At 52.4% G+C, this 16,293-nt stretch overlaps 1 protein-coding gene across 1 annotated transcript in view; it reads left to right on the forward strand.

Annotated features, from left to right (window-relative positions):
• BCL3 (BCL3 transcription coactivator) overlaps positions 1-16,293 on the forward strand; it is a 142,250-nt gene that overhangs the window by 79,162 nt on the left and 46,795 nt on the right. Inside the window, exon 4 of the mRNA XM_086933139.1 lies at positions 7,798-7,906. Within this exon, the coding sequence (XP_086789265.1) occupies positions 7,798-7,906 (109 nt within the window). The remainder of the gene's footprint in view (positions 1-7,797; positions 7,907-16,293) is intronic.

Below are 16,293 nucleotides of genomic sequence, written 5' to 3' on the forward strand. Positions count from 1 at the left end.
CCACTGCCTGAGAGGTGTCCAGGCCCCTTCCTTGTCATCTGTCTGAATCAAAGAGCCTTCTGAAACGCACAGGGGGAGCCTGGCTCCCCCTCACCCAGTGCATGTCCCTCCCAGCTCACAGAATGCAGCAATGCACAGTTCTGTCTGGTGGATTCCTCTATGCTCATGTTTTCAGCAGCCCGCCCGCGAGCCCAGGGTCCTCCTTGTAGTCACCAGTGCAGGCAGTCCTGCACTCGCCCTGCAGTCCCAGCACGCTCCACGGTCTTGTGCTGCTGTGCCCATGTACCGTGCTTCCACCAGCATTTCCACATGCAGCGCACGCCCTCAGTCTGCACACACTGTTCAACACTACAGTACCAGTGGCGTAACAAAAGTTTAATGGGCCCCGCTGCAATGTACACGGAGGGGCCCCAGCTCCCGGATTTTATCCATAGCACTCAGACCTGAGTACTGTGCCGAGGGGCCCCCACACTGTGAGGGGTGCGGGGGCCTGTGTTACACCCCTGCTCTGTACAACACCAGAGTGTCACTTTAAACACCCTCTGTCACCGCACACATTTACCATGTGCACACTGTTCCACACTGCACACTCTGTAGTGTGTCTTGTGCGCTCACATGTACTCAGCACGTTCTCACTGTTCAAGCACTTGCACCTGATGTAGGCCAAGGGTGCGTTAAACACACTGCAGCAGAACTTTTAAAAGGGGATGAACCTTTAGGCCTCACTCCAATGACACAGCTAATAAAAAACCTGTTCACGTGCACCTACGCATCATCAGGCATGGGCGGAGTTGGCGGAGTGCCCCTACACGCAATTCCAAAGAGTTGCCTAAAAACTCAGTAGAATTCAACTCCGCCATACAGAGAATGCAGACAGCAGACTGCCCCCTGCTTTCACTTACCTGGGCCTGGTCTCTTCACGGTCCTCCACAGTTCAAAAGCAAACCCCCTACACTGTACAGCTTGCAAGGACTGCGCTTGCTGGCAAAGCAGAGTTCGCCACCCACCCCTAACCATCACATGGCATGCTGCCACCACCGCGCTCGTGCTGGTTAGCTTCTGGTGAAGGCGACAGCCTTCCACAACTACGAAGTTAACCCTCTCTACCCCCCCCCCCCCCTACAAGACCACAATCCATGAGACAGGCCTATGTCTTGGTGCACAAACATGTTCCATGTTCACCTATAAACATTTTTTAAAAATCTGCAATAGGGATCCATTGAGGACAGGGGTCACATCTTTACCATGCAGAGGACGTTTCTGTCTCAACAGTACCAGCTGAACAAACAACTGTAGACATACGCAACTGAAAGATGACCAGTGAACCTCTGCGAAGGGCATTCTACTGTACTGGGAAATATCACCACGGTTTTTAATAACTTTTGATCCATTTGAGCCATAAACATTGTTTTTAAACCTGCAGATTATACAACAGACAATGGCCTGTGTGGCATAATTATGTGGGGGGGGGGGGGCTTGCTGGTGTCACTTATTTCCTCATGTGGAGGGACACTCTTCATGCTGCGGGACTTTCCTTATGCTGCAGGACTCTTTTCATGCTGTGGGATTCTCTTCATGCTGTGGGACTCTCCTCGTGCTGCAGTATTCTCCTCATGCTGCAGACTCTCATGCTGTAGGACTCTCTTCATGCCGTGGGACTCTCTTCATGCTGTGGGACTCTCTTCATGCTGTGGGACTCTCTTCATGCTGTGGCACTCTCCTCGTGCTGTGGGACTCTCTTCATGCTGTGGGACTCTCCTCGTGCTGCGGGATTCTCCTCATGCTGTGGGACTCTCCTCGTGCTGCAGGATTCTCCTCATGCTGCAGACTCTCATGCTGTAGGACTCGCTTCATGCTGTGGGACTCTCTTCATGCTGTGGGACTCTCCTCATGCTGTGGCACTCTCCTCATGGTGTGGGACTCTCTTCATGCTGTGGGACTCTCTTCATGCTGTGGCACTCTCTTCATGCTGTGGGACTCTCCTCGTGCTGCAGGATTCTCCTCATGCTGCAGACTCTCATGCTGTAGGACTCTCTTCATGCCGTGGGACTCTCTTCATGCTGTGGGACTCTCTTCATGCTGTGGGACTCTCTTCATGCTGTGGCACTCTCCTCGTGCTGTGGGACTCTCTTCATGCTGTGGGACTCTCCTCGTGCTGCGGGATTCTCCTCATGCTGTGGGACTCTCCTCGTGCTGCAGGATTCTCCTCATGCTGCAGACTCTCATGCTGTAGGACTCGCTTCATGCTGTGGGACTCTCTTCATGCTGTGGGACTCTCCTCATGCTGTGGCACTCTCCTCATGGTGTGGGACTCTCTTCATGCTGTGGGACTCTCTTCATGCTGTGGCACTCTCTTCATGCTGTGGGACTCTCCTCGTGCTGCAGGATTCTCCTCATGCTACAGACTCTCATGCTGTAGGACTCTCTTCATGCTGTGGGACTCTCTTCATCCTGTGGGACTCTCTTCATGCTGTGGGACTCTCTTCATGCTGTGGCACTCTCCTCATGCTGTGGGACTCTCTTCATGCTGTGGGACTCTCCTCGTGCTGCAGGATTCTCCTCATGCTGTGGGACTCTCCTCGTGCTGCAGGATTCTCCTCATGCTGCAGACTCTCATGCTGTGGGACTCTCTTCATGCTGTGGGACTCTCCTCGTGCTGCAGTATTCTCCTCATGCTGCAGACTCCCATGCTGTGGGACTCTCTTCCTGCTATGGGATTTTCCTCATGCTGCAGGACTCCCCTCATGCTGTAAAACTCATTACGTGCTGCAGGACTCTCTTCATGCTGTGAGACTCTCCTCATGCATGGCACTCTCCTCATGCTGCAGGATTCTCCTCATGCTGCAGGATTCTCCTCATGCTGTGGGACTCCCCTCGTGCTGCAGGATTCTCCTCATGCTGTGGGAATCCCCTCATGCTGCAGGATTCTCCTCATGCTGTGGGACTCATTGCATGCTGCAGGACTCTTTTCATGCTGTGGGACTCTCCTCATGCTGTGGGACTCTCCTCATGCTGTGGGACTCTCCTCATGCTGTGGGACTCTCTTCATGCCGTGGGACTCTCCTCATGCTGCAGGATTCTCCTCATGCTGTGGGACTCATTGCATGCTGCAGGACTCTTTTCATGCTGTGGGACTCTCCTCATGCTGCAGGATTCTCCTCATGCTGTGGGACTCCCCTCATGCTGTAGGATTCTCCTCATGCTGTGGGGCTCATTGCATGCTGCAGGACTCTTTTCATGCTGTGGAACTCTTCTCATGCTGTGGGACTTGCAACATGCTGCAGGATTCTCCTCATGCTGCAGACTCTCATGCTGTGGGACTCTCCTCATGCTGCAGGATTCTCCTCATGCTGCAGACTCTCATGCTGTGGGACTCTCTTCCTGCTATGGGATTTTCCTCATGCTGCAGGACTCGCCTCATGCTTTAAAACGCATTACGTGCTGCAGGACTCTCTTCATGCTGTGAGACTCTCATCATGCTGTGGGACTCTCTTCATGCTGCAGGATTTTCCTCATGCTGCAGGATTTTCCTCATGCTGTGGGACTCTCCTCATGCTGTTGGTCTTTCTTTGTGCTGTGGGACTTTCTTTGTGCTGCAGAACTCCCATCATTCTGTTGGACTCTCCTCATGCTGTGGGACTCTTCAGTTCTTCTCTCCTCCCTCCTGCTGTGTGATTCTTCTTATGTTGCTATCTAGGGACTCTCTTCATGCTGCTGTACTTTCCTCATGCTCCTCATACTGTGGGACTCTCCTCATGCTGTGGGACTCTTCTTCAGTTCTTCTCCCCTCCCCTCAGCTGTGCGATTCTTCTTATGTCATTATCTAGGGATTCTCCTCATGCTGTGGGACTCTCCTCATGCTGTGGGACTCTTCTTCAGTTCTTCTCTCCTCCCCTCGGCTGTGCGATTCTTCTTATGTTGCTATCTAGGGACTCTCTTCATGCTGCTGTACTTTCCTCATGCTCCTCATGCTGTGGGACTCTCCTCATGCTGTGGGACTCTTCTTCAGTTCTTCTCTCCTCCCCTCGGCTGTGTGATTCTTCTTATGTTGCTATCTAGGGACTCTCTTCATGCTGCTGTACTTTCCTCATGCTCCTCATGCTGTGGGACTCTCCTCATGCTGTGGGACTCTTCTTCAGTTCTTCTCTCCTCCCCTCGGCTGTGTGATTCTTCTTATGTTGCTATCTAGGGACTCTCTTCATGCTGCTGTACTTTCCTCATGCTCCTCATACTGTGGGACTCTCCTCATGCTGTGGGACTCTTCTTCAGTTCTTCTCTCCTCCCCTCGGCTGTGCGATTCTTCTTATGTCCTTATCTAGGGATTCTCCTCATGCTGTGGGACTCTCCTCATGCTGTTGGTATTTCTTTGTGCTGTGGGACTCTCTTTGTGCTGCAGCACTCCCATCATTCTGTTGGACTCTCATGCGGCAGGATTACCCTCATGCTGTGGCACTTTCCTCATACTGTAGGACTCTTTTCATGCTCTGGGACTTTCCTCTTGCAAAAAGATTCTCTTTGTGCTGTGGAACTTTTCTCATGTGCCATATGCTGTGGGACTCACCTCATGCTGCAGGATTCTCTTCATGCTAGTGGATTCTCTTTATGCTGTGGCACTCACCTCATGCTTTAGGATTCTCCTCATACTGTAGAGCTTCCCTCATGCTCCAGGATTCTCCTCATGCCGTAGAACTTCCCTCATGCTGTGGGACTCTCCTCATGCTGTGGGACTCTCTTCATGCTGTGGGACTCTCTTCATGCTGTGGCACTCTCCTCGTGCTGTGGGACTCTCTTCATGCTGTGGGACTCTCCTCGTGCTGCGGGATTCTCCTCATGCTGTGGGACTCTCCTCGTGCTGCAGGATTCTCCTCATGCTGCAGACTCTCATGCTGTAGGACTCTCTTCATGCTGTGGGACTCTCTTCATGCTGTGGGACTCTCTTCATGCTGTGGGACTCTCTTCATGCTGTGGCACTCTCCTCGTGCTGTGGGACTCTCTTCATGCTGTGGGACTCTCCTCGTGCTGCGGGATTCTCCTCATGCTGTGGGACTCTCCTCGTGCTGCAGGATTCTCCTCATGCTGCAGACTCTCATGCTGTAGGACTCGCTTCATGCTGTGGGACTCTCTTCATGCTGTGGGACTCTCCTCATGCTGTGGCACTCTCCTCATGGTGTGGGACTCTCTTCATGCTGTGGGACTCTCTTCATGCTGTGGCACTCTCTTCATGCTGTGGGACTCTCCTCGTGCTGCAGGATTCTCCTCATGCTACAGATTCTCATGCTGTAGGACTCTCTTCATGCTGTGGGACTCTCTTCATGCTGTGGGACTCTCTTCATGCTGTGGGACTCTCTTCATGCTGTGGCACTCTCCTCATGCTGTGGGACTCTCTTCATGCTGTGGGACTCTCCTCGTGCTGCAGGATTCTCCTCATGCTGTGGGACTCTCCTCGTGCTGCAGGATTCTCCTCATGCTGCAGACTCTCATGCTGTGGGACTCTCTTCATGCTGTGGGACTCTCCTCGTGCTGCAGTATTCTCCTCATGCTGCAGACTCCCATGCTGTGGGACTCTCTTCCTGCTATGGGATTTTCCTCATGCTGCAGGACTCCCCTCATGCTGTAAAACTCATTACGTGCTGCAGGACTCTCTTCATGCTGTGAGACTCTCCTCATGCATGGCACTCTCCTCATGCTGCAGGATTCTCCTCATGCTGCAGGATTCTCCTCATGCTGTGGGACTCCCCTCGTGCTGCAGGATTCTCCTCATGCTGTGGGAATCCCCTCATGCTGCAGGATTCTCCTCATGCTGTGGGACTCATTGCATGCTGCAGGACTCTTTTCATGCTGTGGGACTCTCCTCATGCTGTGGGACTCTCCTCATGCTGTGGGACTCTCCTCATGCTGTGGGACTCTCCTCATGCTGCAGGATTCTCCTCATGCTGTGGGACTCATTGCATGCTGCAGGACTCTTTTCATGCTGTGGGACTCTCCTCATGCTGCAGGATTCTCCTCATGCTGTGGGACTCCCCTCATGCTGTAGGATTCTCCTCATGCTGTGGGGCTCATTGCATGCTGCAGGACTCTTTTCATGCTGTGGAACTCTTCTCATGCTGTGGGACTTGCAACATGCTGCAGGATTCTCCTCATGCTGCAGACTCTCATGCTGTGGGACTCTCCTCATGCTGCAGGATTCTCCTCATGCTGCAGACTCTCATGCTGTGGGACTCTCTTCCTGCTATGGGATTTTCCTCATGCTGCAGGACTCGCCTCATGCTTTAAAACGCATTACGTGCTGCAGGACTCTCTTCATGCTGTGAGACTCTCATCATGCTGTGGGACTCTCTTCATGCTGCAGGATTTTCCTCATGCTGCAGGATTTTCCTCATGCTGTGGGACTCTCCTCATGCTGTTGGTCTTTCTTTGTGCTGTGGGACTTTCTTTGTGCTGCAGAACTCCCATCATTCTGTTGGACTCTCCTCATGCTGTGGGACTCTTCAGTTCTTCTCTCCTCCCTCCTGCTGTGTGATTCTTCTTATGTTGCTATCTAGGGACTCTCTTCATGCTGCTGTACTTTCCTCATGCTCCTCATACTGTGGGACTCTCCTCATGCTGTGGGACTCTTCTTCAGTTCTTCTCCCCTCCCCTCAGCTGTGCGATTCTTCTTATGTCATTATCTAGGGATTCTCCTCATGCTGTGGGACTCTCCTCATGCTGTGGGACTCTTCTTCAGTTCTTCTCTCCTCCCCTCGGCTGTGCGATTCTTCTTATGTTGCTATCTAGGGACTCTCTTCATGCTGCTGTACTTTCCTCATGCTCCTCATGCTGTGGGACTCTCCTCATGCTGTGGGACTCTTCTTCAGTTCTTCTCTCCTCCCCTCGGCTGTGTGATTCTTCTTATGTTGCTATCTAGGGACTCTCTTCATGCTGCTGTACTTTCCTCATGCTCCTCATGCTGTGGGACTCTCCTCATGCTGTGGGACTCTTCTTCAGTTCTTCTCTCCTCCCCTCGGCTGTGTGATTCTTCTTATGTTGCTATCTAGGGACTCTCTTCATGCTGCTGTACTTTCCTCATGCTCCTCATACTGTGGGACTCTCCTCATGCTGTGGGACTCTTCTTCAGTTCTTCTCTCCTCCCCTCGGCTGTGCGATTCTTCTTATGTCCTTATCTAGGGATTCTCCTCATGCTGTGGGACTCTCCTCATGCTGTTGGTATTTCTTTGTGCTGTGGGACTCTCTTTGTGCTGCAGCACTCCCATCATTCTGTTGGACTCTCATGCGGCAGGATTACCCTCATGCTGTGGCACTTTGCTCATACTGTAGGACTCTTTTCATGCTCTGGGACTTTCCTCTTGCAAAAAGATTCTCTTTGTGCTGTGGAACTTTTCTCATGTGCCATATGCTGTGGGACTCACCTCATGCTGCAGGATTCTCTTCATGCTAGTGGATTCTCTTTATGCTGTGGCACTCACCTCATGCTTTAGGATTCTCCTCATACTGTAGAGCTTCCCTCATGCTCCAGGATTCTCCTCATGCCGTAGAACTTCCCTCATGCTGTGGGACTCTCCTCATGCTGTGGGACTCTCCTAATGCTGCAAGATTCTCTTTGTGCTGTAGGTGCACTTCCCTCATGCTCCTCATGCTGTGGGTCTCAGCTCATGCTGCAGGTTTTCCTCATGCTGTGGGACTCATCTCAAGCTGTGGCACTTTCCTCATGGTTTTTATGATGTCGGACTTTCTTCGTGCTCTGTGACTCTCCTCGTGCTGTGGAGTTCTCCTACTAACCACCCTCTCCTCTTATTCCAGGCCTCTGCACATTGCTGTGGCGCAGGGAAACTTCCCAGCCATCCAGAGGCTCGTCCACCTCTTCCTGCAGGGTCAGAAGAACCTGGACACTTACAACAACCTCCGGCAGGTGAGCCACAAACTCCTACCTGGGGGCTTCCAGCCTGCCATTGAGGTCTGTGTGGGAAGGAGGGCCTTCTGCTGCCCCGGAGGTCTGTGTGTGAGGGGGTGGGAAGGACCCCTCACGGGACATTGACGTCTCGAGGTGGAAGTGTGCAAGGGGTCTGTGCGGGCAACTAGTATCCCCTCTACTCCCCCTGAGGTCGGTATGTGGGGAGGTGGAGACACTCAGCTTCCCCTGACGTCTATATATGGGCAGATGGAGACACTCTGCTGCCCCTTGTGAGAAGTTGGCCTGGTATATGCTGCCACTAGTTATAGTGGGCACCTTGCACCAGTCCAAACGACCCTTATGGTGATTAGCTTAAAGTCAACCTTTATAGAAAGATATCCTAGTGGTAGCTGTAGAGAGCAGCCTTCAGGTTAAGGCTGGTTTTACCCCAGCAGAACCTCCTGAGTAATCAAATGAAAGGAGAACCACACAAGAGATATATGAAATATATGTATTTATTACTAAACTCTCTCTACTAACCTCTTTATGAGATTAGAGCACAAGGCACACTTTACTTAATCAATAGAACAACAGTAAATAGCACAATACACAGCGGACTCCAGGGGAAACCGAACCATATACTATACAAATGGTATAGGAACAACGACTTGTCTAAACACAGTGCCCAGAGCACGTAGAATCGCTGGGACCCCAAGGAACCACCCAAAGGAGTGACACAGAGGACCTACGGAGGACGGGTGCAGTGTGAGAACACAGACGCGAGCTCCGTACAACTCTATGGGAAAGTCACGGTTGGAAAATTGTATTTTAAGGACACTTCGGAGAGGACTTCAAGCAAATCCTTTGGAACATAGAAGGTTCTAAGACCAGCACCCTTGTGAGTACCGAGGTACCCGTGTTACCTATCCCAGAGGAGCCGGGTGCATAGGGGTCGATTGGTGTCGGAAAACTTTGTTGTTTTCAATGGCGTGATGCGAAGAAGTGCTGCTGCCGGGAAGATAAAAAGTGTCCGGTGGAATCCAAGCCTGGATCCCAGGTGAGAAGAACCTCCTGAAAGCAGAGGGGACAGAGTCTGGGTCACTTTAGGATGACCAGGGGCTCGGTAGACGAATGCCCACCGATGGGTGCTTCGGGTGTGAAGATAGGATGCTTGACTCTGTAACCATGGGGACCAAGAGACGTTGATGACAACCAAAGTCCGGCGGTGAGCTGTACCACGAAGGATGTCGAGTGCTGAGGGGTCAGTGTCCAGATTGAACACCAACAAGCCATGGCAAAGGCAACCCATGTTGGCAGAGGAAACACGTTACTGAGAGGACCAGCAAGGTCCTGGTGACTCTCCAAGCTATGGGGAGTCAGGGCACGTCTGGAGCAATGAGGGAATCCCACAGAAATTCAAAGTGACCCTCGCTAGGACCCACAGGCCAACAGACCAGGGATCACAAAGGGACCTCGAGCGGAATCACAAAGCACCAGCCCACAGAGCACTCATGGAGTGGAGGCCAGAGATCTTTGCTGGAAATACTGCTCGGGGTCAGGACTACACGTAGTTCAATGCACAGCCTCGGGGATCACCAAAAAGCATATGCTGCTGCAAAAGTACACGGTGCACAGAGGTTTGTGTTGCACGGTCCCCACAAGGGATACTGGTCTCAGGATTGCTGAGATAGCTGATCAATGTCAGAGATGCTCGGGAACCCACCTCCTGTGTTGCTGAAATCTTCATAGTCCTCAGGAGCTTGGGAGATGCAAACTGGTCAGATGCATTTAGGTGCCTGCTGCTGCAGGGGAGTAACTCCTTTACTCCAAGGGAGATTCTTCTGTCGTCCAGTGAAGTGTAGACCGTCAAAGTACTTGGTTTCTGCTTGAAGAGTTTAGTCCAGGTAAAATCCAAAGTCCTGCAGTCAGGTTTCCCACTTTACACCCAGGGAAGGGGTTGGACTAACTCAGGGGACCCTCCTAGGGGACGGACAGGACTGAGGGGTGGCTAGAACCAAGTCCTTTGTCCAGTTTTGCGCCAGAGCAGGAGCAAATGGCACCGGCAACTGGTTTGAGCTGGACTATGCACGGGGACACCAAATGTGCCTCCAGTGAAGACTTTCTGGCACTCTCAGAGTGCAGTCCCACCCCAATACACTAAATCCTGTCTGGGAGGTGGTCACACCTCCCTGTGACAGGAAACCTATTGTCCAGCCTCCCCTGCCGGATCTTGGCTCAGCAGCAGGAGGGCAGACTCGTGTCTGTGGCTGGCAGCATCCATTTTGTGATGCCCAGGTAGAGAAAGCTGGTACCGGGTGTACCAGTGTGTCAGATAAGTCCCTCTAGGAGGGTTAAATCATACCTATGCCCTGGGTACATGGTGTACTATACACTAGGTATTTTTAAGGGTACCCCAGAATCCATTCTGGAGTGTAGCTAAAGTATATGGAATCAATTTATAGGAGAAAGCAGCTAAGCTGGTGTTCTGGATAGCAGGGCTCCAGCCAGACTAAAGTTAAAAAAAACGGTGAAACACCAGCAAAAAGTGGGGGTAACCATAAGAAGAAGATCCTACTCTCCTACAGTCACTGTCTGCATCCTCCCTCTCCTGGCCTCATTCACTGCCCTCATGCGCCTTGAAGGGTGACATGTCATCAGAGACCTGAGGGAGGGTGACATGTCATCAGAGACCTGAGGGAGGGTGACTGTTAGATTTGGGGGTCTCTGGTTGGCACAGGTAAGTACTTGTGACAAGCAGGGACCCTCTCGTCAGGATAAGGGGATCACCCTTTCAAATAAGCCCTGCTCACCCTTTAGGTAGTGTGGCGCAAGCAGTCAAGGCTAATCTCTGGGCGTCATAGGCTAAGCATTTGTAAAACACATACAGTAATCAAAATGACCCACCGCAAATGGACATCAGGCTGTGCTTTATAAAAATACGTAGACTTTATGTAAAATATAATATCTTATGCAGGCTTAATTACAAGACCATAAATAACGTTTGGCTTCTGATGCACACAGTACTTTCTTTATGCTGGAATATGTGTTTTCTCTTAAAAAGTGTCTTTAGATCATGAATAATGTTTTAAAATGCAAACAATTCGTTTTAGGCGAGGATAGGCGTTTTTCTTAACAGCAAAGTGTCTCTTTGGCACTCATGCGCAGCGTACTGATTGTGCGGGATGTGGCGGGGTTAAATTGCACAAAAGAAAGGGGTAGGCCACGGGTGGACTCTCGAGTCCGGTGCGCCCATATCAAAATGCAGCATTACAGTACCTTTCAGATGAACTGCAGACAATGCGGGAGTACGGGGGTACCCGGATCGGGGATCGGCAGAGCTGGTCCGGCTCGTGGCAGGATGTCGTGACAGGAGGCTAGAGCAGGACCCTAGAGGGGCGCTGCGGAGGGTCCGGGCCGCTGGCGAGGTCTGAAGCGTAGGCATTCTTGGCAGTTGTCCGATCTCCCCCAGAGGCGGCAATGGGGCACGGGGCGGCCTGTACTCATCGTACAGCACGGCTCCCCTTGTGCGGCGCAGCCTCGGAGACAATGTGCGGTTTAGTACGCTTCTAGCGTACGCAGCGTACTTCAATGCACTTTGGCAGGCGTTGTGCGAGGCGTACTGGGCTGGTAGCAAAAGGTAGTACGACGCGCAGGGTCGCAGAAGGTGGTGCGGATTAGTACACTTCTGGCGTACGACGCGTACCTCAGGAGATGCCCGTCTGAGCGGGAAAATGCTCTTCCTTTTTGTAGCGTGACGTCGGGGAGAGGGTACGCTTCGGCGTACGAGGCGTCTCCGGTGGCGATGCACTGATCTTTAAGGTTTCTCCCACCCAGTGGGGATGCGGCAGGCAGAACAGTGCGTCTTTCAGAGGAGGGCGAACGGGTGTGGGCAGCCCAGCAACACGGTGTGAGTACAGCTTGTAGTCAGAGCGGTTCACACGGGGCGGGCAGGCACAGGACAGCTTTGCGGTGGTCCAGGGATACGGGACGCACTTGTGGCGGCTCCAGCAGCAGGGGAAGAGTTCAGCAATTTCTTCACAGCTCAGATGCAGACGGCAGAGTACAATGTTCCTGGGACTCAGGTTAGGGGGCCAGCTCACTTCCAGGCCTTAGGAGATCGTTTTTGAGCGAAAGTTCTTTGTAGAGAGTACAAGAAAGTCCTTTTAAAAAGCAGCAAGTCCTTGTAGGTTTCTTCCTCTCCTTTGGCAGCAAGGCAACCACTGCAGGCCAGTCCCCTAGGATAGGGACAGTCTTCCTCCTTCAGCTCTTCTGGCTCCTTCTCCTCAGGCAGAGGTTTCTTCTTGGTTAAAAAAGCAGGATCTGGTTTCCTAGGAGCAGGGCTCCTTCTTTTATACATGAAATCCTTTGTTCTTTCAGGCCAGGGGGGCCTTTGCCTAATCCCGTTCAGCCCTGGAGCACTTTGTTTTGCAGGCTCTGGCTTCTCCTTTCAGTGTGCAGGGCAGGGACCTCAGATGCTCCGCAGGAGGTGGAGCCATCATTGTGGTGACAAGTACAGTCCAGGAGCACTCTGTTGACAGTCTTTCTCTCTCTCTTCACAAGGTGCAGGGCAGAGTCATCAGTCGCTCCCCAGGGGGCGGAGCCAGCATTGTGTTGGCAGAGCACAGCCCTATTCAGAGTCAAGGGGCACTCCCTGCTCCCATCCTGGTGTAATCCCCCTATTCACCACAAGTTATCCCCAGCCCTGTCACTCACAGAAACCAGACAGCAGATACACATTCTAGCAGAGGCGGGCTGAAATGGTCAGGCAAGAAAATACTAACTTTCTAAAAGTAGTATTTGCAAACACAGGATATTCAAATAAACTTTACTAAAAGAAGTGTTTTATTATTCTGTATTCAGGCATACTAAGCTTGACTTTCTACCATGTTCCCTGAGCCTGCTGGGATTATAGAGTGTAATAATTCCAGCAGCCCATTCTGGCCTATGGAGAACAGGTAGCCTTGCAATAGTGAAAACACGAAAATGGCTGTAATTCACTATTAGAACATGCCACACACATCAGGGCTTGTCCTACCTTATGCTTACAATGCACCCTGCCCTTTGGCCTACCATAGGGGTGACTAATATGAAGTTAAGGGAAGGTTTTAGGGCTGGCAAGTGTGTGCAGTTGCCCAGCCAGCATGACAGTACCAGACTGCACGCAGGTCTTGCAATGGCAGACCTTAGGCACATTTTACTAGGCCGCTTCTGTGGGTGGCACAACCAGTGCTGCAAGTCCACCAGCAGCATTTGTATTTACAAGCCCTGGCACTCCTGGTGAACTTTACTGGGGGTTTTTTTGTTGGTTTTTTTTGTTTTGTTTCCAAGACCTTTATTGATAGCTTATATTATTGAACACGGCTTGGTGCCTACAACCTTAGCTAGGCCGGCAGCGAAGTGATCCGTTAAGTAAACACAGATAATTCAATAGAAGGTCCGCACAACAGGATCTCCGGGCATGTACTGAGTTGGCGAGGTCTGCAGCCTGAGTATATAGTGTTTGGTTCCTTCTTACACTCAACACAGCTTCATGCGCATGTCGTCTGCTGCGCTTTGATGCAGCATGTGGTGCATGTAGTAGAAGGGGTCAGTCAGGTCAAGCGGGCATATTGGTACGGTCCTCTGGACTGTAACAGGTGTAGTCCTTGTGGTCACAAAGCTGTCCTTACTGCTAGTCGGTTGGGCCTGAGATAGTTAGCATAGCATTGGTCCAATATAGTGAGCACCAGCATCTACAGCACCTACAGCAGTGCCGGTATTCCCACGTTGGTGATGTCAGGGCCTACGCTGTTGCTGCATACAGCAGGGATCGCTGATCTTCAGCGCAGTATAGGACGCCACCACAGTAACTTTACATCACGTGGGGGCATTTAATTTGACCACCTCCAACCGCACAGGCAGGGCAGTGAGTGCGCCAATTGGAGCTGGACTGGCGTGACTATGAAAATACGACGTATTTAATGGCAATCAGTACGCAGTGGGGCCCTGCATGTGGTGCGCTTTGTGGTTTAGGGGTATTTCTACGTTGCCGATTGACCTGTCGCAATGACGCACCTCTCACTGCAATGCACTGATGTTAGTGCGAGTTATTACAGCGCAATGTTATAGGGCCGTAGTTCCACTAGTGCTCGACAGTTTATTGTACATGTCACCCACCGCTCCGTGTAGTCTCAGCTTCTTGCTTTACATGGGCGCCGCCATCTTGCATCTTGTTTTTGCGCCTTTGCCGCAACACAGTTCAATATGTTCCACAGCGTGTATAAGTGCCATCGGAACAGCAGAGAAGCCGGGAACGTAGCACCTTCTATGATTATTCATGAAGCTTGCATTGAACGTTCGCTTGTGCTTGAGTGTTCTACGGGATTGCAGACCCTCGGGCCGTTGGTATCTCGGGGGGTCGCCATCTTGTCCCTCTGCGTGTGAGTAAGTCTGCCTCCGTTCTAAACATATCCGATTTCTGCAAGTATGAGCTATATAACGTTCCCGCATCGGTGGCAGATGTTGTTTTCAGAATTAGGATGTCACGCTAGGGAGTTTTGACTTTGCGAAGCGTATTATCCGTTTAATAAGCAAGTTGCAGGCGCCATCTTACCCGGAACAAGCTGGCTCGCCTTCCGACCCACCGAGTTGATTTAGTCCTCTTGCGCCAACAGTCTTGCCTTCTTTTCACTTCCGTTAGTGTCTCTGCATATTCCCCTTGCAGATCATTGTTGGCACTGCGAAATCGCGTGAATCAGTGTCCGTCCGGCGGAGCTGCCTTTTCCACCAGCCATCCCGCAGTGCGCCCTCTAGCGCCCCCCCAACTTTACTGGGGGTTGACAGTAAGCCAAATAAGTCAATCATGGACACCAATCAATGTATACACTTTTCATAGGGAGCACTTGCACTGTGGCACTGATTGACCGTGGCGCAGTGCCCCGAGCAGCTAACACCAGCAAAACATATGAGGCACAACAGCAAAAAGTGGAAGGGAGACCCACGCCAAGGTGCCAGGTCTAACAGTGACATGACATCATAGACCTGAGAGAGCTTGACATGACATCAGAGACCTGAGGGAGGGTGACGTCATCAGAGACCAGAGGGAGGGTGACATGTCATCAGAGACCAGAGGGAGGGTGACATGTCATCAGAGACCTGAAGGGGGGGTGTCATCAGAGACCCGAGGAAGGGTGACGTCATCCGAGACCTGAGGGAGGGTGACATGTCATCAGAGACCTGAGAGAGCTTGACATGACATCAGAGACCTGAGGGAGGGTGACGTCATCAGAGACCTGAGGGAGGGTGACATGTCATCAGAGACCTGAGGGAGGGTGACGTCATCAGAGACCTGAGGGAGGGTGACATGTCATCAGAGATCTGAGGGAGGGTGACGTCATCAGAGACCTGAGGGAGGGTGACATGTCATCAGAGACCTGAGGGAGGGTGACATGTCATCAGAGACCTGAGAGAGCTTGACATGACATCAGAGACCTGAGGGAGAGTGACGTCATCAGAGACCTGAGGGAGGGTGACATGTCATCGGAGATCTCAGGGAGGGTGACATGTCATCAGAGACCTGAAGGGGGTGCGTCATCAGAGACCAGAGGGGAAGTGACGTCGTCAGAGGCCTGAGGGGTCACATGTCAGACCTGGGGACAGCTGTGGTGAGATGCTGCCCCAGAGAGGTGACTGCCTGGCACTGGCTGCTTTAGAAGAAGTCACGTGCCTACCCAGGATGCCCTGCGCGGCTGCGGGGAGGTCGGGACTTTCCCTGCCCTGTTGTGTACACAGACGCTTCCGCCCCAGCCCCGCCGGCTGCCAGGGCAACAGAGTCAGCTGTGAGGGCCCCGAGCCTGGAGGAGAGCGGTGCCAACCCAGGCTGCCATCTGTGCCCGATGCCAGCGCCATGGGAGCCTAGCGCCTAGACAGCCAAAGCTCTGCGCTGCCACTCACACGAAAGGCGCTGCAAAGGTGGCGCTGCAGTTAACCACTCTGTGTATACATATAGCGCTCGGAGCGCATGCATTATTGGTTCTAGGAGCTGTAAACAACTGGACGTGCTGGCTGAAGGCCAGGCCCTGCCGACCCAACCAGGCCACAGGGTGGGCACCGCACCGTACCAGGGCTGACGCTGCTTGGCACTCAGATCTCCCCAAGCCTGGCACTGACACCCCAGAGGCAGCACAGGTCCCCAGCCTGGCAATGACTTACCCCAGAGGCAGTACATGTCCCCAGCCTGGCACTGACTTACCCTAGAGGCAGTACATGTCCCCAGGCCTGGCACTGACTTACCCCAGAGGCAGTACATGTCCCCAGCCTGGCACTGACTTACCCCAGAGGTGGCACATGTCCCCAAACCTGGCACTGACGTACCTCAGAGGCGGCACATGTCCCCAGGCTGGCAATGACTTACCCCAGAGGCGGCA

The sequence above is a fragment of the Lissotriton vulgaris genome, chromosome 7 (genome assembly GCF_964263255.1).
Source record: "Lissotriton vulgaris chromosome 7, aLisVul1.2, whole genome shotgun sequence".
Classification (NCBI taxonomy): domain Eukaryota; kingdom Metazoa; phylum Chordata; class Amphibia; order Caudata; family Salamandridae; genus Lissotriton; species Lissotriton vulgaris.